General features: G+C 47.2%; 3 protein-coding genes across 4 annotated transcripts; 2 read left to right on the top strand and 1 right to left on the bottom strand.

Annotated features, from left to right (window-relative positions):
- Positions 1 to 239: 239 nt before the first annotated feature.
- Positions 240 to 5,706, bottom strand: LOC117846283 (methionine aminopeptidase 1B, chloroplastic). Of its 2 annotated transcripts, none has more exons than XM_034727424.2 (11): positions 5,684 to 5,706; positions 4,734 to 4,815; positions 4,233 to 4,464; positions 3,972 to 4,133; positions 3,842 to 3,883; positions 3,663 to 3,734; positions 3,351 to 3,430; positions 2,218 to 2,315; positions 1,661 to 1,708; positions 661 to 919; positions 240 to 551 (listed from the first exon to the last, which is right to left on the bottom strand). In XM_034727424.2, the coding sequence occupies exons 2-10, from the start codon at positions 4,745 to 4,747 to the stop codon at positions 774 to 776; spliced, it is 894 nt and encodes a 297-aa protein (XP_034583315.1). In that variant the 5' UTR covers positions 4,748 to 4,815; positions 5,684 to 5,706; the 3' UTR covers positions 240 to 551; positions 661 to 773. The 2 variants fall into 2 exon arrangements, with proteins under 2 accessions (XP_034583315.1, XP_034583314.1); XM_034727423.2 differs by lacking the exon at positions 5,684 to 5,706 and adding an exon at positions 5,515 to 5,677.
- A 9,735-nt stretch (positions 5,707 to 15,441) lies between these two features.
- On the top strand, positions 15,442 to 18,919 carry LOC117843700 (probable 5'-adenylylsulfate reductase 1, chloroplastic). Its single transcript, XM_034724374.2, has 5 exons — positions 15,442 to 15,607; positions 15,861 to 16,149; positions 17,322 to 17,670; positions 17,780 to 17,917; positions 18,018 to 18,919. The coding sequence occupies exons 1-5, from the start codon at positions 15,550 to 15,552 to the stop codon at positions 18,558 to 18,560; spliced, it is 1,377 nt and encodes a 458-aa protein (XP_034580265.1). The 5' UTR covers positions 15,442 to 15,549; the 3' UTR covers positions 18,561 to 18,919.
- Positions 18,920 to 21,949: 3,030 nt separating this feature from the next.
- On the top strand, positions 21,950 to 23,161 carry LOC117843702 (uncharacterized). Its single transcript, XM_034724377.2, has one exon. It carries the CDS (start codon positions 22,114 to 22,116, stop codon positions 22,978 to 22,980), a length of 867 nt encoding a protein of 288 aa, XP_034580268.1. The 5' UTR covers positions 21,950 to 22,113; the 3' UTR covers positions 22,981 to 23,161.
- Positions 23,162 to 24,034: the final 873 nt, after the last annotated feature.

The following is a 24,034-nucleotide window of genomic DNA, read 5'->3' as shown; positions in this document are numbered from 1 at the left end:
GCTCCTTAGGTGAAAGAAGTCAAAAGGAACAAGAACACTATCAGGATATTTGAATAATCTCTGGAACTCAAAACCTTTCTCTGGCAGCTCCTCAAATTTCAAGATTTCAGCCTGCAACATTTCAACTCAAAAGAAGAAACTGATGACATATCATGTTCCAGTGCCCTGCAGCCATCTTATGTTTGTATAACGCAACTTGTGTTACCAGACAGTGCAGCGCAATAGATTCCACAACGGCAGATCCGGGCGAAAGGTTTATTGTGACCAAGGGTTGCAACTTTGCTTCTACAATAGATATCATGCATGATTTTTTTCCCATATCATTTTTGGAACAGTCTTGTAACAAACTGAACTACAGCTGACACTACTATTTCATATACAGCAGATCTCCTATAAGCTTCATTAGTGATGAATATGTTAGACAGGACTTCCACCCTGCAATATCACTACAGCAGCTAGCAGGTGAACAGCAATAACAAACAGATGCAGTCGTGTGCCCCCACATCCCCTGCCCGGTCGCTACATAGGGAAAAACCTTGCCATATGTGGGCCTACAAACAGATCTCAAAACTGTTAAATGAGTATTGCATTAATGTGCAGGATCAGGATGCTCAAGACAGAAATCATGGTTGAAAACGCAACAAGAAAAAGGAAGCGTACCTAGACCACTTTGGTAGATATTTCGGATATTAGGCTGGAGGCTGCTGCTGCTGCAGAACCGTCTCATTTGAAAGTAATGGCTCAATTTTGACAAGGATCAGCAGGAGATAAACTCAAAGTTTTGTCAGTATTTCTGCACCATTCCTAGTGACCAATATGGTATGCTCAAACTGAGCAGCCCAGCTACCATCAGCAGTGACAGTCGTCCATCCATCTTCCCATGTAACACATTCTGTTTTCTCCATTGTAAGTATAGGTTCTGCAGAATTCCATAAAGATCGTTTAGCCTGATGTGAAATATTATCATAGGCGAAGTGCTGGAACTCTTTGTTGGAATATTTGAATCCAGCTAATTAAGCCTTGTACAGATCACAATCAGGCAGGCCTTTAGGACAAGTTATTGCTTTGACTGCCCAGATTAGCTGCCTAGTAATAGCACATAACTAGGGTAGCTGTCCATGTAGATGGCTCCTGATTCTTTGCCTGCCGTGTGCTATTTAAGCATGGCAAAGGCTGCAATGCTAATTATTGTGAAAATTCTCCGAACCTTTCTTCCTAACTCTTCATGTCTACACAATATATGTAAGAGCTTGTAAGACTAGTTACCATGCCCATTTATCAATATTTCAGACCTATACCATTTTCATTGTGCCAAGTTTTTCCCTCATACATGTTCAAGCATGGGTGAACCAGTATGAAATCTCCAGTAAACACTATTCTAACACCCCGTTTGGCACAGTTCCAGCTCCAAGTTTCACCTCAGATCTGGAGTTTGTATGCTAAAATCAAGAACCTTAACACTATTTTTTTTGTCAAGAATAGAAAGGAAACAATAATAACAGTTCAACCAAACAACTTGGGTGTACCTATAAATCCAGCTCCAAGAAATGCAGATTTCTTAGAGCTGGAGCTCTGCCAAACAGGGCAAAAAGTCATCAACCAATCAACTGAGAATGGAGGTCCAAACATACAATACGCAAGGATAATGAATAGCACATACCGATCGTAAATATTTGACCCTCAACCATCCGCCCTGAGTTTTCGTTGGCTACAAAACAGAGAATTTGTTAGTCCCATGTATAGTCAATTTCATGCGTTATTTAAGCAGGACATTGGAGCTAATATTGACCGCTCATCTTAAGATGGATAAAAAATGTCAAATCAATAACAATCCTTGGAAACAATACAAAGTGCATCTGATGACAGCGCAACCAGTTTTCTGAAGAAAAAAAATCATGTTTCCATCTTGCTAGGGATAAATTAATCTTACATATAACTAAACTGCTTACTACTACATCTCGTCAGTCTAGATAAGCAAATGTTCCTAACAACAAGTGATAGAACGGCGTGTCATTTTTTTTCTCAATGAAATGACACGCAGCTCTCCTGCGTCGTTTGAGAAAAAAAAAGGAAGTGATAGAACTGAAATTTAGGACATCTGAGCTGGAAACAAGTAAATCTAGCAACATGCAAGACAAACTCCATGAATTATTACCCAAAGAAACAAAAATGTCAACGGTAAAGTATGTTGAAAAGGTGTCAAAAATAGGTACTCACCATGATGTAGGATAAGTGGCTCAGAATGATACATAGTTCCAATTCCATGCCCAACAAAGCGTTCCACCACATAATAGCCATAAAAATAAGCAAGCTTGCTGAAATTGTAAGAAGTAAAATAAGATGCATGTGATATCGTAGAAGCAAATCTGACGCATCCTTTACCATATGACAAATCATCACATGTTTAGGAAAAAATATATTAATGAAGTCAACTGTCTGCTTTTTACATCTTCCAACTGTTTTCTACATTTTCTCAAATCAATAAAGATTTGCAAGTGATGTTTGGAATTATCTAGGTTATGAAAGAGAAAAGGGGCTGACTGTAATAAAAATGACAACAAAAGAGGAACTAAATATCATGAATGCGTCCAACATCTTCTCCAAGGTATATGAAGACTGGTGAAGGCCAAGTGGTGCCCTCACCTCTGCATAGTGTGTTCTAACATAACACTTGATGCCACGAGAAGCTCTGCTAAAAGTTCAGGACTTCAGGTTACCTCTTTGAACTTTTTCTATGGTGAATCACTGTGAACCATTTCACTCACAGCTTCTTTGTTCAGCGGCCTTTCTTTATGGAGTACTTAACTCAAATTTTTTTACTGGAATGTAACCAGTTCTGAATAATTTTCTCAACTTGACAGTTGAAACGATGAATCTATAAGCTAGGAAAAACAAGTGCTAATGTTCTAAAAATTTAGAATGGTAGTTTGTAGATAACAGAGTCATGAAGTCAAATTAGGGAGTCAAATTCCCTGCATTAAGTATCAAGAACAAGGCGCTGGCAATCCCTTACTGTTTAATTCTAAGGTGCCGGTAATCCCTTACTGTTTAGTTCTAAGCGATTCATTATTAGTACTATGTTGATCTTTCTCATTGCATCCTGTACAAGTTAACCGAGCTTATAAAATAGCTTGAACTAGGTGACAGTGCGAATAAGAAGAAATAGTCACCCAAATTAGAGTTAAAGACTAAAATATAGGTGGTAGGACTGTACACCCACACCTCCTACCAAAATGAGCTAGGCTCAATTCCTAACCTGGGCTCATGAGTAACACAATTTGAATCAACCAGCATGTACTTGTACTAAAAGTAATTTATTTTTGTAACTTTATGACAAAGCAAAAAAGAACCTTATTTTCTTGCCAATCTTTCTGTAGTTCACACCATCCCTGCAGACAGAAATGCCCTTCTCCAAGCATTCCTCAGCTGCCTGATGCAATAAGAAAAATCAAATATCATCTGTGCATGTCCTGATGTAGGGAAGAATCGTCCAGTTAATAAAATGCAAAAGAGAAAAGAACCAATGGGATGACCCAGATGGAAAACCCTTTTGGATTATTTGTCTTCAACAGATTTATAAACAAGGAAAAATGTCCATTGTGCAAATCGGAGTAGCTATTTGAGTACTGAATGAACCATCTTAAACAGTAATAACAGCTTACCTTCAAGAAATGCTTGATAGAATCATCCACCTGTCCACATACAAATGTTTTGGAGGTACCCCCATGGTATCCCTGTTGAGAGATATATGGAACTTGTTAGGAATGGGAAGTGGTCATCAAAATTTGGTAATGCCAGATGTACCTATCATATATGCACAATTTTAGGAGAGAAATCTTACATTCAAGAACACATTTACATCAATATTTATAATGTCCCCATTCTGCAGCAGAAAGAATATTTGTTAGCCCATGATACTAAGATACTACAATGCAGGGAGATGGGAAGAGGCAAGTTTCATTATCTGTAACCTGCAGCTGTGTTGAATCAGGGATTCCGTGACAGACACACTCATTTACTGATGTACATATACTTTTAGGGAATCCACGATAGCCAAGTGGAGAAGGATAAGCACCAGCCTCAATGATCATATTATGCACTGCAGCGTCAATTTCATTTGTGGTAACTGATGGCTGAGATGAGAGTGAAACAAACATTATTAATGTATAGAAAGCAAACGATTGAGGTAGAGAACAGAGAGTATTTAGTTGTCTACAAATGAATAAGCTTACCTTAACTAAAGTCCCAGCAAAGTCAAGAACACGGGCAGCAAGTTTGCAAGCAGCTCTCATTCCAGCAATCCCTTGAGCATCATGTAGTTCACCCTTGCATAGTTCTGGCAATCCTTTTGAACCAACATAAGATGGTTTTGGAATGTGCTCTGGTACAGGAAGTTGTGGGGAGACCTTGCCACGTCTTAAAGGTGGCCTTTTCTTTGATTTTACTGAACTTTGCTCTTGTGACCTTTTAATGCAAAAGTGTGTTATCAGTCTGTCAGCAGAATCAGTAAAAACAACACATAACATAAATTGGTTACTCGGTGTATTAGTTCAATGTAGAGAACCCCAAAACTAAGAGATTATCATGAGAAGACGCGTATCAACTAGTAGGTAGTGAAAGATTACTGGAAATCCGGGATCTAGACCAAGGAGTCTGACTATTGCTAAATGTCTTGATACAGAAGAGCACAGCCAAGAGCTTAAAACCAACATAGCAGTAGCAGAAAGCTGTACTTGCTTATCTCCATGAGCTCATCTTCAACCCACGCAAGCTTACTCGACACAGTGAAGGATCGCTTTGGCACTATCAATTTCCCTGCAGCAATGCAATGAGGGAGAACCAGTCAGGCGCAGCTCTAGCAAAATGAGCTCAGTCATACCCTACAAAAAGAATTTCTTCCTTGGAAATGACATAAGGGACTCTAATTCCACAACCATCTACGTCGTGAACGCTAACTCCCCCACGCCATCGACCCTCCATGGCCACCAGCCACCCTCTCCTCCCTCCCCAATAATCCACATACATGACAGATACAATGAGTGTGCCTCCTATGTGGCACGGCTTGAAGCAGATTTTTTTTCAATATGACTTAGAAGGGAGGCATATAACATTATAAAAAACATAAAATCTGTCCTTTGTGCAGGTTCAACCAATTTACATGACTAAACAAGTACTGCCACAAAAGGAAAATAGGTGGCAGTCCGATAAATTGGGTGACAATTCTCCTCAATTTCTCACAGGGAAAGGGATATACGTCCACATTTTGTTGCGGAGCCAACAACAAAGCCTAGACTAGAAGTATAAAACACTTCTAAGCTCTGCAATAAGACCGGGCACCAAGGTGAACCTAACACATGATCTAGTATAAACGGTAATTAGACCGGAGAAGAACAGACAGGAGAGCCAGCAACGTAGCTAGGCACTACGACTTGACACGCAGAGCCAGAGAACACTAGCAGAGCATTCGACTAACGACTAGCGGCCAGAGGAGAGGGGGGAGGTGTGTATCCGTACCGGAGCGGGGGCGGAGAGGGGAAGCGAGTGGCCGGAACCAGCTAGCCTCGAAGGCGGCGGAGGGGCGCGCTCCCAGGCCAGTGCCGAGCCCGGCCATGAGGAGCGGAACCCGAGAGAGAGAGAGAGAGAGAGAGAGAGAGAGAGAGAGAGAGAGAGAGAGAGAAGCGACCTTGCCGACGAGATGGAAGGGTCGGGGTTTAGGCGTGAAATGAAGGGATGACTAGCGGAAGGGAAGGGGATAAGCCCAGTGCGCAGGCGACGCTCCACGCGTGGGCTTCATTCATCCCTGGACGCTCCACAGTCCACGCGTCCCTTTTCCGAATCTCAAAGCAATCCCAGGGCGCCATTGCTTCGAGCCTTCCCGGCTGGCGGCGGCAAGCATCCCGGCGTCGCTGGCCGCGGGGCGCGGGCAACGGAGAAGGCGCAGGGGCCGAAGCCCGAAGGGTAGCGTGCAGGTGCAGGGGTGATGTCAGAGCACGAGAGCGCCTCATGTGCGTGTGGTCGGCGGCTCGGCGCGGAGTTCGCCGGCGGGGGAAAGCGGCCTCGCGGGGTCGAAGATGGCGGCGGCCCAGGCCCGCGGCCATAGCACGCCATCGTTTTGCCATTAGCTTCTGTGTTTTTTATGGGCCTAATGGGCTGGGTATTAGTTCGATTGGAATTTTTTATTTTTTTATTTTTTATTTTACAAATTTGCAGAAATAAATAGACGATCCAAAAATTTACGGAAATAAACCTCTGATGCTGCATCAAACGGCGGTAAAAGGTTATCGCCGTCTCAACTGGTGGTAAGAGAAGATACCGTCGGGTGAAATGGCGGTAGCTTCCCGTGTTTGCCACGTCAGCATACAAATCCGCTTACCGCCCTCTGATCCGGCGGGCGGCACACGGTTTGCAGCGGCGCGTGGGACGAGGTTGTTACCGTTGTTCCATCCGGCGGTATCCGCTTTCCGCCGGATCAGCGGGCGGTAACAAGCACCGGCAATTCAAACAGTGGGAGCGGGAAAGCTACCACCAAATCAGTCGGCGGTAGCTCCCCCGCATCTTTAAAAGCCGCATGCGGCTGCCCCTAGCGCATGCACCACGTCAGTTTCGCATGCCCACGCCCAGAACCGAGCGAGAGAGGAGGGAGCGCGCGGTCGCGAGAGAAGAGGAAGTGAGGGAGGGTCCGGGAAAGAAGAAGAAAGGGAGGGAGGAGAAGAGAAAGAAAGGGAGGGAGGGAGGGAGGAGAGGAGGGGAGAGGAGGGGAGGGAAGTAGGGTGGAGATTGAAGTCCGGATCTTCGCTTCGTTTGAGGTATTTTTACTAATCCCCTAGTTTAGCTTAACTCGTAGTAGGTAGATGTAATAGTTGATGTAGTAGCTATAGAAATGGTGTAGTGTTTAATTAGTAGATAAAATCTAGGTGTTCATATGAGACATAGAAAAATATACGTTAGTCGGTATAGTGTATTTAGCTTAGGTATTTATGTTATAGGAAAATTAGTTTGTTGATTTATTTAGATAAATTTTAAAAAAATTATTATTCATAGTGCAAGAGTTATATTTTGCATAGGTATTTAGAACCTAGGTGTTTTAGGGGTTAGGTGTTTTAGGGGTTAGTTGAAATTATTACATTTAGTTACAATTTTTGTTCACGTCGTGCATATCTTTATATATGTTTTTGGAATGTACGGGTGTTTAGAGTTAGTTAAATTTAGTAATATTTAGTAATGGTCTCTGTTAATGTCGTGTATATAGTACGGGTAAAATAAAATGAATTTGTTCATATATTTAGATAACTCTAAAATTATTTTTATTGGCAATGCTTGAGTTAGATGTTTCTACCGTATGTTGAAATGTAGGTGTTGTTGGAGTTAGTTAAGTATATGAAAGTAATTTCCACTATTCGTGTCGTGTATATTGACAAGTATGTCGGAAAGTTTATTTTTCCAAGTGTTCTATGGTCGAAGGGAGGTTAGATATGGTTCAGAAGGGGTAGATTTGTCTGAATTTCAGTCATTCTGCAAACAATTACCAAGAGCAAAAGACAGGACTTGGGCTTCAATATGCAACTGGCTATTTAAGGATTTCGATCTTGATAGGGAACAAGTGGAGGGTCTATGTAAATGGTTGTACTAAACACGGTTTACCGCTAATATTGTTTGTTGAAGTGTTCTGTAAGACTGGGTCTAGCAGTTAGATGCAAGAAGAAGTGGGAAGTACTGAAGTTAGAGCCGAGAAAGGCGTGGAGAGTACTGATGGATAACATGAAGAAGATAATGAAGATGGGGCGGAAGAAGAAGATGCAAAGGATGAAGATGCAACCCATCAGCCAAATGGCAAGGCTGATAAGGGGGAAGACATCCCTGGGTTCCACCATGGAATGAGCACCCCAAATGCCACTGCGGTTTCCGTGCGTGGTTGTAAGTATGAAAGGATCACATACCTAGGGGGAAGAAGGGGTGTAGATACTTCAAGTGTACCAACATTGATGATAATTTCAAGGTCAGTCCATTCATAAACATTTTAAATATGTTTTCTATGTACCAGTATCTTGAACTCATCAGGAACGAATATGCAGGCATGCACATTCATGGAATGGATCAACACTAGACCTTTAGGGGAGGTGCCCATAATCCCAATGGTGCTAGAGACCAAAATCCAATATTATGGTAGGCTGGAAGCGGCTCGAGACGCAACACGTGCTGCTCGGCTTGAGCACGAGCGACACATCCACCAACAAGAGATCCGTTTGAAGGGTAAGGAGAATGAACTGCAAAGGTGGCGCGACTAGTTAGGTGCTCGAGAGGCAGCACTGAAATAGCAGGAAGAAGAATTTGAAGCTCGTCATGTGCAACTCCTCTAGGAAGAAGAGCGACAGAAGAAGATGAAGGAAATGGAGGCAGAATATTCCTCCAAAACAAAAAGGGGAAACTTCCTCGATTCACCTAGTAGAATGTTAGTTGTGCTCAACCAATTTACATTACCTAAGACATTTTATCCTAGGGAAGGTGCTCTTTAGGTTTGTCATGTTATGCGCCTCGGATCCCCTTGTACAGTTGTTTGTGCTGTGATAACATTTCATCTCCATGCTTGGAGTACTCAGATTCCACACTATTCCCATTATACTGCTCTGCTGCCAGTACAGTACTCAAATAGTGCTAAACCACTGTTGACGTGAACCCTCACTGAAAAACCTACACTATAGACTGCAAGGATCCTGAACGTGAGCCTTCTCAAGCAGATGGGAGTCGACACTGAGCCCTACGTCCCTGCACCTGCAAAGCCTATATCTAGCCTTTTTCAGCATGATTGAACATGACGGGGTACTGAGCACATGGGAGTGCAGTTCATCTCCATCTCAGCACTCCTTATATTGGATCTTCCTCTCCCATATCCTTCCACACCACTGAGCAGAAGGAAGAACAATGGCATCTGCAAGAGGGAGAGGTCGTGGGAGGAGGGGAGGAGGAGGGGATGCTCCTATTCCCACCATCACTTGACCAGGTTCTTTTGGCCCAACAGAGTATGAGGCAACCCCTCGATGACTTCCCTCTAGAGGACAGGGCTAACTACGCCCCTCCAAACTCCCTTAAGCCTTATGACGACCGACATGATGCGTGGCCAATGTGTCACCATAGCATGGCTTGTGTCGTTCAGCTGTATGATGGCTACGGTGATGGAAGCCAGCGTTTCTTTCGATGCCCGTATGGCTTGGTGAGTCAAGTTATTACTTCTTTACTCTGTCTAAGCTTCTCGTGCTACAAACTAACATCACGTTCAATCTTATCTCGATGAAGGAAACTGATGTTATGCCAAGTGGGTCGATCCACCACTTACTAAGACAACCCAAGAGTACATCCACTACCTCAAGTGCAACATCTTTGACCTCGACGTAAGGTTGAGGATCTTCAATCCGAAGTTGATACAAATTCTTGGACGGTTAACATCGTATGTGACTTGATTTGTATCGATCCATGGTGCAAGTGCCCCTACCACCACAACAAGGATCGCCCCTGTCTCCGCCATCCTCTAGGGGTGCTGGCTACTATGGAGCTAGGCCCTCCCAGCTCTCGCAAAGCTAGTTTTACTAAAAAGTAGACATGGCTCTATCCCCAGCTATTTCAATTACCTAAGGCATGCTAGATTTAGCAACGACACTTGTTTAGGCTAGCATCTGTGCCGCACATGCCACTGCAATCTATAATTAGTTGTTCATCCTAAAGTCGTTGTTGTTCGTATGTTGTGCACAAATTTCGTTTCTATCTGTTGTAATTTCGCTGAAAACAGCTATGTATCTAATGGTCGGGAGTTAATTTATTTTCAATTATTTCCTCGAAGCTCTCTACCTCTCACAAATTACGAAGTTTCATATTGCAATCAAAAGTGACATTTCTGAATATTTAGTGCTTCCAATGTAACTACATATTTTTTTAAATATCAGACAAAATTACACGAAAACAAAATAATAAAAAAAACCCAGGGTTATAGATAGTTCAAACGGCTAACCGGCTATAGCTGCCAACACGGAGATAAACCAGGATGGGTACTCCACGGGATATGGGTACCCCATGGGTCCCTACTGACCAGGATATTGGCCAGACCTGACAAGTGAGCCCGTCCGACCAAGGCGTGTGGGTCAAGGACATGAAGTTACTTAGAGTACAAATCAAGATAACAAGACAGCCCAAATCTGCCCGGATATCATGGAACGTGTATTGTAGTCCGACTCAGATTATTTTCCATGTAACTACTGAGTAGGTTAGATTCAAACTAATTTGTAACTCTTGGTCGTCAGTCTATATAAGGCGGCCAAGGGCATCCCAGGGTATCCCAACATCCCATCGAACCATTGAGTAGTACAATCCACCAAAATACAGGACGTAGGTCGTAGGGTATTACTCTCCGGAGGCCCGAACCTATTTAAAACCCTCGTGTCCTCTTTGTGTTCTTGTGATCACCTTGGAGTTCTTGGTTTCGCAATCACCCTCACCTACAAATCAACAACTTGGGTAACCCCCAGGTGGACTACCGGGCTTATAAATCCGACACCAACCACCGTTTACCGCCGTTTGAGTCCGGTGGCAGAGCTCTAATTCTGCAAATTTTGGATCGCCTATTTATTTCTGCAAATACCTAAAATAAAAAAAATATAAAAATATAAAAGATTCAGTTCGATTGGCCTCGAGTTAAATCTCATCCTGCACTATTTCTCAACATTACTAGTTGGATTGTTTTTTCTTTTCAGTAGACGGAAATGTAGATTCCAATCATTTTTAACCGTTTCTGCCTAAAAAACATTTTCAACCGTTTCTGCCTAGAAAGCATTTTCAACCGTTTCTTTTTATAAGGTCTATTAATATATGAAAAAATGTTTTTGAAGTATAATTTGACCATTAATTTATTTTATCTTATATTTTAAGCTCGTACAAAATTTATTGAGATCAAAGTCGTGCACTAAAGACTAAACAGATATATCAAGGTTTTTAAATCAAAAGTTATGAAACTGGAATTTCTTTTTCAAATCATAGTACGTCATGAAAAAGAAGCTGGGAGCAGTTGCGAATAAAATGAGTGCCTACGGTTCTAGACAGATGCCGCTCAAATTTGTGCTTTCTAATTTTTTATCCGCTCGTGCGGGTGCTAGCTATGAACCAAGATTTTCTCTAAACGACCTCTGTTTATCCATGGTCTTGCTATATTTGGCCATGGCATGATTGGAGTATGTTTTCTACGTGGTAATGCACACAACTAAGAAGTATTGATTGAGGCCCTGTTTGGATACACAATCATTGAGACCTCTTGCTATATTTGGCCATGGTATGATTGGGGTTGTTTGGATACAGTGCTAAAGTTTAGCACATTGGGTAAGAAATGATTACATTACCCTCATTTATGACTGGCTTGGGGAAAAGTAGAGATGAGAGAGAGGGGGGCAGCAGAGGAAAAAATGAGCTTGGGACCACTTTTAGCACCCATTAGCACCTTTTAGCACCCCTTGGGTGTGCTAAAGAAAATGGGGTGCTAAACTTTAGCACACCCCTTTTAGCACCCCTGTTTGGAAGCCCAAGTGCTAAAAGGTGCTTAAAAAGTGGGATGCTAAGGTTTAGCAACCCGGGCCTGAATTACAAAGAACCAGAAGGGAACAGTCGCCGCGCTACGGCCTGCATGCAAAGCTAGTCTGTTGACGTTGAAGGAGAACCACGGGCCACGAATGCCGAGATGCTGCTGCTGCCAAGGTCCACAGGACAGCACAGAAAAGCATCTGAGAATCTGTTCATGTGGTGTGTGTTGTCCACACTCCCCCAATCCCTAATGAAACAGTTTTGTGTACTGTACATGTGGTCCGTATCAACCCAGGGTAACAACCACACGATAGCACCAACCCGAGTAAGTGTCAAATGATATTGACACTTGACAGGTGGAGATGTCTGTACGACTGTACCTTCACAATCTCCTTTTTCTTTAATTAATCTCTCGTAGAGGCAATTAAGGGTCAGATTTCACCACAGATTTGGCAATTTGGGCCATCATCAATCTAGACAATCTGAACATCCACCTATAGATGGAAGATCATTGATCGACTGTTGACGTGGAGAGAAAAATAAATGAACACTTATTCACCAGCTTTCCACTACATAACCCATCCAGCAATCCTCCGTTGGCATGAAGAGCTTGAATCCACACAAGGACGAAGGACCTCAATACCTCATCACCATACTGCGGAGACCACACAAAATCTGTGTGTTGCTAGAGCTGCTAATTATTCTAATTAAGCAGTCGGAAGCAGCTCCTGTTTGCCACGTCTTGTTCTCTTGCCAGATTGATCTATAGCTTTGCTCCGTATCTTTCATACATGGCATGCATGATTGCAAGATGAAATGCGTGGACGGTAGGCGATGATCAAAGTAGCGGCCGGTCGGGGCGTACGCAGTACCACTCAAAAGTTCAAAAAAAACTGTAACCACTTAGCAAAAGAGCAAGCGAGCACCACTACTCGGAAGACGAATTCAGGAAGACAGGAACTGCTGTGCAAGACAACAAGATGCATGGCGGTTGGGGAAGTCCCCATCACATACGAACGACGTTATTGGGAACGACACTATATACGCAAGTTGTAGTAAGAATATCCGTAGAGGGGTAGAGGACAACACAGCAGGTGATGCCGTGATTTTGACTGGCGGTGTAAAATACACCAATTTTATTAACCCTTTTTCTATGTCTATAAAATAGAATAATCGGACTATATGCAGCTATGCACTTACCAACTGATGCAGAAGATTAATCTGATGGGAAGATAAAAGACAATTCACTTATTATTTCAAACAATTTACCTAGCTCGTATCTGTGCTACCTCGAAAGAAGAATACGATAAGTGGGGCTGTAAAATTTCAGATCGAACTTTTTGAATATTTGTTCAATATAGCGTATTGCATTGCATGTAGAAATTCAAATGGCGTGTCTAGCCTCATCCTAATGATAGATTTTGCCTATCATTAATTGTAGAGGCAACAGATGTGGTGCGCCAACAGCACGGTGGGTGTAGCTTTAGGTTGTTTCTTGGTGGTGCGCAGGGAGAGTGGAGTGGATGCTGCTTTGCCCAAATTGTTGTGCAAATTCAACAGGGTTGCAAACTCACAATAGTCATTTGCAGGTTGTTGTCTTCGTTGCTCATCCATTTGAGGTTGTTTGTTCGTGCTGCTTGGTCTAGACTTATTGATTCTTGTTATTGATCTGTAATAGGCAATCGTGTTGGAGTTGTTCCAAATTCACTCCAGGATATAGGTCGGGCTTCTGACGGTACAACATATACACCCTTGCTAGGGTTTCGGGGAGACTTGATTCTCTTGTAAGCCGCCATAGGCGTGTAACCCAAAACTCTTGAGATAGTGAGATTGTTGCTGGCTGGTGCCCGTGGTTTTTCCCCTTCACATCGAAGGGGTTTTCCACGTTAAATCGTGTGTCTCCTCTGTGGCTTGATTCTTTACTTCATATTTCCATACGTCGTTCATAACAAATCGCTAGTATTTTTTTAAAAACAATAGTCTTGTCTCAGCCAGTGTGTAAAGTAAAGAGTTTTCTTCGTGAGATTTATGTGTTCTTCACGAATGCAAAAATACTTGCTAGAGAGAATTTGCATCACAAGTGTAAATTAGTTGGAGCCGACTTTTTTTTCCCCACCAAATGGCCCTCTAAAAGCCACAATATATTCTTCATGAAATGCTAATATCTGAATAATAAAAGCTTACGAGCAGAAAATAGAAAAACGTGCGTACTGGAATCTGTCAAATCTTGCGTCCAAACAAAAACTGGAAGGACAAACAGTAGTACTACACCCCCAAAATTTCCATGCATTCCACCGCTGTTCTCTCCACTCCTCCATCTTCCGTTCTTGATCGTCATGAAAGCTACGCGGAAGACGAACGCCACCACTAGCAAAACACTGTTATCGATCGCTCGCTCATAATTTTCTTCACGCCCTAAAGTGACCCCTGTGCTCGCTTTTGACCCCCCCGGGATCAAAGATCCCCGGGTTGCTGCCCCCAGACGCCAATCAGGAGCCAACCCGAACAGACAGCAGCCAAGGTTCCTTCGATAATTTATTCCTCCTTATCGCCGCCGCGCATCACTCCTTTTGTTTGCCTCCCTCCCCAATCGGAATCGGGTGGCGCTGTCACCTTTCGTGACACCCACAGTGATTCTTCGTTCTTCCCCAGCGAGCCGCCGAATAATTTTGACGGCACGGCAGGTCCACGTCCCCGTCCACTCCGGGAAAGAAGGCTCGCGGCGGCCAGGGCGAGGCGCCGAGGCCTCCTCCCCCGCGCGCAACCGCAAGGAATCTTCGGGTCGGGTTCCAGCGATTAGTGCGCGGCCTGACGTAACGCGATGGTTTGGGCGAAGAAATTTTGGCCCCCGATCAGATGGCTTCCTCGAAACGGCTTCCTCGGCGAAAGATAAAGTCAGTAAAGCTAAGTAAGTTTATCTAGTCCCATTTTAACTTCACCTTACGGCGTCTCGTCTTACGTAAAAACAGGTAAAGCCGAAACCAACGAGGCTCGACGTGGCATGCCGCATGCGTGCGTGACGGCACTGACGACGGGGTCAGGGAGAGTCGTACGGGTGATCAGTGACCTCGTTGGCGTCAGAGATTATGCAGATGGGATCCGTGGAGAGGGATCTTTTGTGGGGCGGATCAACTGCGGCCACTGTATGGCTTGAAGGGAATTTCAAATTTGGCACGAGTAATTGGAAATTCAAATACGTTTGAGATGGTGAGATTAACGTGTGAGGCTATGGAGCATTTTGTCAGGGTGACCTGTGGGACGGTGAAACTTAATGCTATCATGCAACACAATTGATTTTGGGAGATTTATAACGGGGCATCAACATCATGCGTTCTTACTCTTCATTTTTTTTTTGTCTGATGAGCAAATTTTTGTTTTGGTATGATGAACCCAACACGATTGCAATTAACCCAAGATAAATGCCAACTAGCATGATGAGGATGAACAAGTATGTCGGTGTAGCACTGTTTTCATAGCAAAGATGCGATACGGTTATTAGCTGTTCAATCTAAAAACAAACCATCTGTTCTCTAATCAATCTAATGGCAAGAAATGAAATTCAGGTCTGCCAGTAAAACACTCGGTACAGGATCTATGGAGCACACGTGCCATCTGAGGTGGAGGGCTCTCGGCAGTAACGCACGCGAGGCAGCCACACACCGGTCCCACACGCCACGGCCACCCCACTCGGCACAGACCGGCGCTCTTCACGGCGGGGAGAAGTGACGCCACTGCTTTGATCGGCCAGGGACTCAGGGAGAGCCTCCCGTGAGGCCGGCCAACCAGGAGCCGCCACGTGTCCCGTGAGGCTGCCCCTCCCGGAACCCCGTCCAGGTGCGATGAACCCAGCCTCCCGCCCGAGCTATATGTAAGCCACCCTCCCGTTTCCACCCTCTGCGCCACAGAAAAAACGCAGGAGTCAAAAACACATTTGCTCCAGAGAAGAAATATTACCAGCTGCGAATTTTTTTCAAAGCCCCAAGAGAGCTTCCAATGGCTTCCGCCACCGCCTCCATCTCGTCGCACCCCGCCGCGCTCCGCGACGTCAAAGGTGAGGTTCAATTCCGTCGATTTTCAGAAGGTTTTCTCCTCCAATTTGATATGGTTTAGCCAGAATCTATCAGCTCCTGAGCTTGATGCGTCCGTATTCTCCTATTTGAATTTGATCTGAGATTCGGCGATCGGTTTGAGCATCCTGTGATATTTCTACATGCGAAATGCACGGCTTCGTGTCGGAATTCATCTGCATTTGGAGCGGCAGTTTGCAATTGCTCTAAAAATTGCTCTCCGTTTTGGCCGTGCAGCCGCGAGGATTGGCGCCGTGAGGCAGCAGGTGGCCGTGGCCCCGTCAGCGGCGGCGCGGGGCCAGCGCGCTCGGGCGGTGCGCCCGCTGCGCGCGGCGGAGCAGGGGAGGCAGCCGGTGTCGGCCTCCGCGGCGTCGGCGGCGCCGGTGGCGCCCGTGGCCGACGAGGCCGCGGCCCCCGCCGCGGTGGACTACGAGGCCCTGGCGCGTGAGCTGGAGGGCGCGTCGCCGCTGCAGGTCATGGATCGGGCGCTGGCCATGTTCGGATCCGAGATCGCCATCGCGTTCAGGTGAGCAGACCGTCCTCTCTGTCGTGCTCGTCCACGGGTTCGGATCCTCATGCCTCCTCCCGCGCGCCCGCTAGCCTCCGTTACCGTTGGTTCTTGGTGGACTGGGTTTAGGCGCTGCGAGCTGCACCCGCTTTGCTCCCGGCATCGTGGTATCTTCCGAACGTGTGGCCGTGGAGATTCCTGGTATCCTCCACCATTTCGCTAGGCATTGGACTATGGGTCCCACCTGTCTGCCTCTAAAGCTTTAAGGGCATCTTATTATTGTTTTTCACACTATATAGATGATCATAGATTCGTGGCCAAAAGTTCTTATGGTCCTCAAATGCTCAAATCTAATCGGGTTTTGTAACGGTAATGGTAGCGAAGCCCGTTTGATGCACTGCGCATGCCAATGTATCTGGACGAGGGAGCCAAGCTTGCGAGGCGTCCAGGTTCACTGAACCTGGCGTCCAAGATTGTGCAACCGGAGCTAGAATCATGGCCCACCACCCACGCGCATCCGGACGAACCAAAGTTGTTTGACTCTCGGAAGAAACTAGAAAAGGCAACGGCGTCCAAATTCTACGTACTCCTTTCTCAAATTACTATTTATTTTAATTTTTTATAAATTTTTCTAAATATATAGATTTGTAATTGCACCTAGATATTTGTTTTAATTTTTCTAGATATATAGTTTTATAATTGCACCCAGATATATATTATGTCTCGATACGTAGCGAATATTTAGAAAAGTTAAAGGAATACTAATTTAGGACGGAGGAGCAGCTCAATAGATTCCTTGTGGGGTCGGTTCTAACAAATCACTTCTTTTTTATAAAAGGATAAATTGCTTCCTTTGGCTCAATAGATTCCTTGTGGGGTTGGTAACAAATCACTTCTTTTTTATAAAAGGATAAATTGCTTCCTTTGATAAAAGCTAGGGACAACACGCACAATGTATGCCGCTCTCTGTTCTAGTGCAGCTTCCAAGAGCAGAGGACAAAGTACAATACGCATGCTGATTGCTTAGCTCGTCGTGTAGGCAACAACCGCCCTGTTAGGATGCTGATCTTTCAGCCATGAGCTGACATGGATGTGTGTCCCGGACGTATCGATCGGATAGATAGCCTCACCACGATCACATCAATTCATCCCTGACGCCAATGGCTCTCTCGTCGTCTCGTGTCGTGCAGTGGCGCGGAGGACGTGGCGCTGATCGAGTACGCGAAGCTGACGGGGCGCCCCTTCCGGGTGTTCAGCCTGGACACGGGCCGCCTGAACCCGGAGACCTACCAGTTCTTCGACAAGGTGGAGAAGCACTACGGCATCCGCATCGAGTACATGTTCCCGGACGCCGGCGAGGTGCAGGAGCTGGTGCGGACCAAGGGCCTCTTCTCCTTCTACGAGGACGGCCACCAGGAGTGCTGCCGGGTGCGCAAGGTGCGGCCGCTGCGCAGGGCCCTCAAGGGCCTCAGGGCCTGGATCACCGGCCAGAGGAAGGACCAGTCCCCCGGCACCAGGGCAAGCATCCCCGTCGTTCAGGTATATATATGCCTCCTTGCATTCCGAATGCGGTATTTGAACAATTGAATCTTTGTTCATACGGAGGTCAGTTTTCTGATGCCTGATCGTGCAATTGGTGCCAATGCAGGTTGATCCTTCATTTGAAGGCCAGGATGGCGGAGCTGGTAGCTTGATCAAGTGGAACCCCGTGGCCAACGTCGACGGCAAGGACATCTGGACATTCCTGAGGACCATGGACGTCCCTGTCAACACCCTGCACGCTCAAGTAAGATCAGCTTCCATTATGTTTGTCATTGACACAATGAGCATCTTAAGATGTGCAAGTGATTGACAATCTCGAATTCTCTATCCAATGTGTTCTTCAGGGTTACGTGTCAATTGGTTGCGAGCCGTGCACCAGGCCGGTCCTGCCGGGGCAGCACGAGCGTGAAGGCCGGTGGTGGTGGGAGGACGCCAAGGCCAAGGAGTGCGGCCTTCACAAGGGCAACATCGAAAAGGACGGGCAGGCGGCGCCCAAGTCCGCCAACGGCAACGGCTCGGCGGGCGCCCCGGACATCTTCGAGAGCCCCGCCGTGGTGTCCCTGACCCGGACCGGGATCGAGAACCTGCTGGGCCTGGAGAACCGCGCGGAGCCGTGGCTCGTGGTGCTGTACGCGCCGTGGTGCCCCTTCTGCCAGGCCATGGAGGCCTCCTACGTGGAGCTGGCGGAGAAGCTGGCGGATTCCGGTGTGAAGGTGGCCAGGTTCCGCGCCGACGGCGAGCAGAAGCCGTTCGCGCAGGCGGAGCTGCAGCTGCAGAGCTTCCCCACCGTGCTCCTGTTCCCGAGCCGCACCGCCAGGCCCATCAAGTACCCGTCCGAGAAGAGGGACGTCGACTCGCTCCTCGCCTTCGTCAACAGCCTCCGGTGAGAGGCCGCCAGGGAGCGAGAGTCATCGTTCTCTGTCTGTGTCTGTCCATGGTGGTGGTGTTGGCGATTGGTGTCGTTGGTCCGTCTAGCATTGTACTTAGGGAGGAGAGGTATCGGAGGAGAGGTATCAGAGAGAGGGAATTGGGGACGATAGGAACAGAGGGAGGGGTTCAGAAATACTTCAGATGCAGATGATTGATGCATCTCTAGCTTTTGTCACTGCAAATGATTGCAGGTAAACCTGAAGGTCCGGTGGTGTAGGGCAAAAGGTCGAGGTTATTTATGTACTTATAGCTAGTGGGTGAGTTGGTGACAGAGGATTGTAAGGGTAAAATCAAATAAGAAAAATCAGTTTTGGTAGTTCTTTATTGTTCATGCGTTAGAAACTTGGAATAACGAGCAGGGTAGTTCAATAATAACTTCACAAAGTGTTCATAAAAAGTTTTTGTTTATTTAGTTCGCATTGACAGAGCACCACTGAGCCTGATTCAGAAAGCACTAGGCTGCCACTGGGAGTGAGGGCTCTTGTTCATACCCAAATTTAAATATATATTATCTAATTTTTACCCTATCCATTCTCACCCATATCCAAATTCAAATATATGTTATTCAATTTTTACCCTATCCATTCTCACCCATATCCAAATTCAAATATATGTTATTCAATTTTTACCCTCTCCATTCTCACCTATATCCATGGATAATTAATTTTATAGTAGATATTATGTATAGGCTGCCATTGAGAGGGTGTAGACAAGTTCACTCTTGTTCGTACCCAAATCTAAATATATATTATCCAATTTTCATCCTCTCCATTTCCACCCCTATCCATGGATAATTAATTTTGTAGTAGATATTATGTATATCCAATTGATTAATCATTCTCTCCACGTATCCTGCGCTATGGATAATTAATTTTATCACATCACCGCGCAGCCGCGCGCCTCCTCCGACGCAAACACCCGGCAACCCAACCGCCGACCGCCGGCTCCTCGAGAACGTCCACCACCATCGACTTCTCTCCGTCCATCCCTGTGCATCCCGAAGCGGCGACGCCTGCACGCGGCGTCCCACGGCGTGCGTCTTGCTGTGCTCAGAGTCAGATCGAGCACACGCCGTGTTGTTGCTGCGCCAAGCGCCGGCGCACCCGGCGTTCCGGGAGCGGCGCCGCCGCCTGGGGCCATCGGGAAGCTGAGATGTCTGGTGCAGTGGAGCCGGCGCATCGAGCGAAGGCGCGGTCCTCTTCCTCGCTTCCCTCGCGGCGCTTCAGCGGGTGACGTTGGCGCTTCATTTACCGTCCACCCCCTGTGTAGCTCAGAACCGCTCGATCCGTTTCCTGTGGTCGGGGTCGATCCGGGGAGATGCCGTAGAAGCACCTGGATGCCTCCTTCCTAAGAATGCGGCGCTCCATCTCGGCGTCCCGCCGCGCCGGTGTTGCCCCGCCTCCGACGGCCTCGCTGCCGCCCTCTGGTGATCTCTTCAGCTTTCAAGCGCACGCGTCGGCAAGGTATCGTCGGAAAGACTCTCTGTTCCCACAGCAAATCGGATGCTAGCTAGCTAGCTACTTCTCTCGCCGAGTCGCCGTCGTCGAGGGCAGGCCCCGGCCGCAACATCCGCTGGCTCCTTCAGCGCCACGCAATGGCGGCGCACTGCGCACAGTGCACACGCTGTGGTTGCCGGCCGGGAGCGGCAACGCGGAGCTTGGTGGCAGTGCTGCCGCGTCGGTCGTCGATTAAAGGCTGCGCTCCTCTCTTTGTCGCTTCTCACGCGGCGGCGCGACGCTCCGATGGTGGCGCTGGCCATGGCTAGGGGTGGACGGTATTTCATTTACCGTCTACCCTTCTAGGTACCTAAGAGCCGTCCAATCAACATCCTGCGGTCGAGATTAAGCACTAGGGAACCGTTCGAAGCACTTGGATGCCTCTTCCGCAAGAGCCGAGCGGTCCCGCACTCCCGCCGCGCCGCTTCGCCTTCCCCGGCCTCGCCGCCGCCCTCCGGCGAGCTCCCGAGAACTGCGTGTGCACACACAATATCGCGTTGAGATGCTTCTCGTTTCCCCGTCCATGGACCATGGCCGATCCGACGCCTTGATTCGTTGCCATGAAGCGAAAGAACTAGACGTACAAGTACCTACCCTGCCCTCCTAGCAGGCCTCTGCTTCCGTGATTCGTCCTCACGTTCTTTCGCAACGGACCGGCCATCCAGGATCCTGTCTCTCTGAGTTTGTCATCAACGTCGAGGGCAGGGGAAGACTTTTTTTTTGAAAGATCCGGCACCATCACCGGCAAGGGCAGGGGAAGACTCACCAGGCTTCGACATGCGTGGTCCGCTGCTGGGCCTGGCTGACTCTGCTTGGCATGTTTCCGACTTGCAATCTTCAATGATGCACGATTTATTTTCTCCAAAAAAAGGTCCGAGTTCTTGTTCAAGAAGATCAAAACAACTTTGTTTCTGAAAGCTTCGTCCTGAACTTTTGTGTGGCTGCTCCTGCCTTGATGCATGCCTTACCGTTATATTAGTTTTAGTACCTGCTCTGAATAATCTCTGGTGTGCATCACTTGTGCCGCGTCATTATGTCGGCTTTGTTCTTTTGCTGCAGTGCTTGCTGCTATGTTGCAAAAGATCTGAAAATATATGAGGAAACTAGCAGCGTGCCTTTTACATTTATCAATATGAAGAATAACTTATGCTGAAGTTAATTGCAAGTGATACAGCAGACAACATTTTTAACAAAAAAAATGGACGCAGTTCAGCATCCCTCTCACGCGTTCATGGATAAAATTGTATAACGTGTATAAAGTTCTGTCATTGCCCCCAGCCCCCCACCTTGGCAAATTGTAGATCAGCAAGTATCATCTGTTTCCAACAATATCATATAGAATTATTGAATCTAGATTGTACAGCTTGCACTATTAACATGTGCTAGATACCAATTGCGGTGTAAGAATACCATTTTCTTCATGTTACTTTATGGTCATGCCAGTTGATAGCTTTGCTTTTGTGAAAAAAGCATGCTCTTCTTAGTCAAAGGCCTCAAAGGTCATCCTATTATCCCCATGTTCTCTCTTTCTAGTTTTTAGGTAACTCGATGCTCCTCATCTTTTTTGGTGTGATGCACTGGAAGAGCCCAATAAGACTATCGGGCCAGCCCAAAAGCACAACCTGTGCCAAACAGTCTCTCTCTTACCTCGCTCGGCCCAACCGCCGCTCTCCAATCAAGGCCCAGCCTAAGAGCCACCTTCACACTCATCCCAACGTGCATGCAGCATGTATTGAGGTGGTGAGGTGGATAAGCCCCCACGTGGTCTCCTCCACGCCATCATTATTTATCCCGTTCCCCTTCCTGCGGGCCCCACACCCTCTTCTTCCCCAATCCCCCCACAGCAACGGAGAGAAAAAATAGAGAGAGAAATTAAATCACAGAGTTTCCCCTGGCCCTCATCGCCCAAAACCCCGAGAAATTCACCAACCAGAAAAGCGCCCCCAAATCCACACGAGCATTCCCCTACCTCGGCCGCCGGGGGAAGGGGGAAAACGGAAAAGATCCCGTCCCAATGGCTCTCCTCCCCCAAATCCTCCACTCCCCTCACCCCCGCCTCGCCGCCGCCGCCTCCCCCTCCCGCGCATTCCCTCGAGCGCCCCGCCTCCATGCCTCCGCCTCCCGCCGGGGCTCCGACCGCGGCCGCCTCGCCACGGCGGCGGGCGCGTCCGGGTCCGGGCCCGGGCCGTCGTCGCCGGAGCCGTACCCCCCTGAGTCCGACGACGGGCTGGTGGAGCTCCCGCTGTTCCCGCTCCCGCTCGTGCTCTTCCCGGACGCCACCCACGCGCTGCACATCTTCGAGCTCCGCTACCGCATCATGATGCACACGGTGCTGCAGACCGACCTCCGCTTCGGGGTCGTCTTCGCGGGCTCCGGCGGATCCGCCGCCGAGGTGGGGTGCGTCGGCGAGGTCGTCAAGCACGAGCGCCTCGCCGACGACCGCTTCTTCCTCATCTGCAAGGGCCAGCAGCGGTTCCGCGTCGCCCGCGTCGTGCGCACCAAGCCCTACCTCGTCGCCGCCGTGCAGTGGCTCGAGGACCGCCCGCCCGCCGAGGCCCCGGCACCCGCGGAGGATGCCGAGGCGCTCGCCGCCGACGTCGAGGCCCTCATGCGGGACGTCATACGAATCGCCAACCGACTCAACGGCAAGCCCGAGAAGGAGGTGGGCGACCTGCGCAGGGGCCTCTTCCCCACGCCCTTCTCCTTCTACGTCGGCAACACCTTCGAGGGCGCGCCCCGGGAGCAGCAGGCGCTGCTCGAGCTCGAGGACACCGCCGCAAGGCTGCGCAGGGAGCGGGACACGCTGCGCAACACCCTCAACTACCTCACCGCCGCCTCCGCCGTCAAGGACGCGTTCCCATCCTCGCCGTCGTCGGGGTGAGGTGAGGTCACGGATAGATGATGATAAGGAGTTTGTGGTGGAGGGTATAGGACTAAACTTTCTTATCACTCTTTTTTGCGCCCTTTTTCTTGGCTTTTCTCTTATATATTTTCCGTGGCTAGGTTTTACTCGCAAGTGGTTAGCATTTTAGCCTGTAAAATTGTATAATTTGTTGTGTCAACTCAAGAAAATGTGGAGCGGTGACGATGGTCCTTAATAAGGATAAGAATTTTGCTCTCAGAGATAAACTCTGATGCTTCCAGTGCTAAATTGGAGCTGAATTGAAGCTATTAGTTGCCATTGATAAGCTGTTGAATCTAGAATTGCAGCTGCTAGTGCAGTGCTCAATGGAACTTCATTGTCCAGGAAGATCAGATTTGCAAGTTAGTACGTGAGCTGAACTAGTTGTCCTGGTACAATGATAGTAATTGCCCTATATGTTTTCACTTTATATACTAGGAGAATGGTTCGGGATAGTTCAGTGAGGCTATTCATAATCAACTGTCATTATACGAAAGGCACGGTTGGGTGGAAGATTTAGCATATGAAAACATCGCAAGCTCTGAACATCTTTACCGTGTGAAAAACTCTTAGGTCTGATTTTCCGAAGCTTTGCCAAACATTGAAGTTATGTTGAGCTTCGATTGAGAAGTTGTACACACGAAATTCGTTATGTTATGACTTTGCAGCAATCTATGATTTGTCCACCCATCTATTAGGTTCACCGTATGCATGTACTATGATGAGTTGCTGAGAATATGAGATAATGGCATCAGAGGAGCTGAAAAAGGCCCCATCTTTATTTAAGATGTTCTCTGCAGCTGAAGCCTGAAAGCACTTCAACTTTGCATCACTTTTCTTCATTTTGGTGTTATATACTCCGGTGACAAAGGCTACGGTTTGAAGTGTTACATTACTTATCAATCTCTGTATTTTCATTACGCTTGAATTTTTGATTTCTTTGGGGCAATAGACTATTCTTTTGCATACAATTGGGTGTAAAAATTAATTTATTCTGGTGGAGCCTGGAATTGCTAATTCTATTCCTGATACC

The sequence above is a fragment of the Setaria viridis genome, chromosome 2 (genome assembly GCF_005286985.2).
Source record: "Setaria viridis chromosome 2, Setaria_viridis_v4.0, whole genome shotgun sequence".
NCBI classification, from domain to species: Eukaryota; Viridiplantae; Streptophyta; class Magnoliopsida; order Poales; family Poaceae; genus Setaria; species Setaria viridis.
The sequence above is the reverse complement of the archived record's forward strand: the minus strand, read 5'-3'. Positions and strand labels throughout refer to the sequence as shown.

Bases quoted from the DNA above. Each gene is read 5' to 3' on its own strand.
- LOC117846283 (XM_034727423.2), bottom strand. From the start codon at position 5,611: ATGGCCGGGCTCGGCACTGGCCTGGGAGCGCGCCCCTCCGCCGCCTTC. The intron at 1,709-2,217 runs GTGAGTACCTAT...TCTGTTTTGTAG, and splicing joins GCCACTTATCCTACATCATG to CCAACGAAAACTCAGGGCGG. The intron at 920-1,660 runs GTATGTGCTATT...GGAATTCTGCAG, and splicing joins GGGTCAAATATTTACGATCG to AACCTATACTTACAATGGAG.
- LOC117843700 (XM_034724374.2), top strand. From the start codon at position 15,550: ATGGCTTCCGCCACCGCCTCCATCTCGTCGCACCCCGCCGCGCTCCGC. The intron at 17,671-17,779 runs GTATATATATGC...GTGCCAATGCAG, and splicing joins CAAGCATCCCCGTCGTTCAG to GTTGATCCTTCATTTGAAGG. The intron at 17,918-18,017 runs GTAAGATCAGCT...TGTGTTCTTCAG, and splicing joins TCAACACCCTGCACGCTCAA to GGTTACGTGTCAATTGGTTG.
- LOC117843702 (XM_034724377.2), top strand. From the start codon at position 22,114: ATGGCTCTCCTCCCCCAAATCCTCCACTCCCCTCACCCCCGCCTCGCC.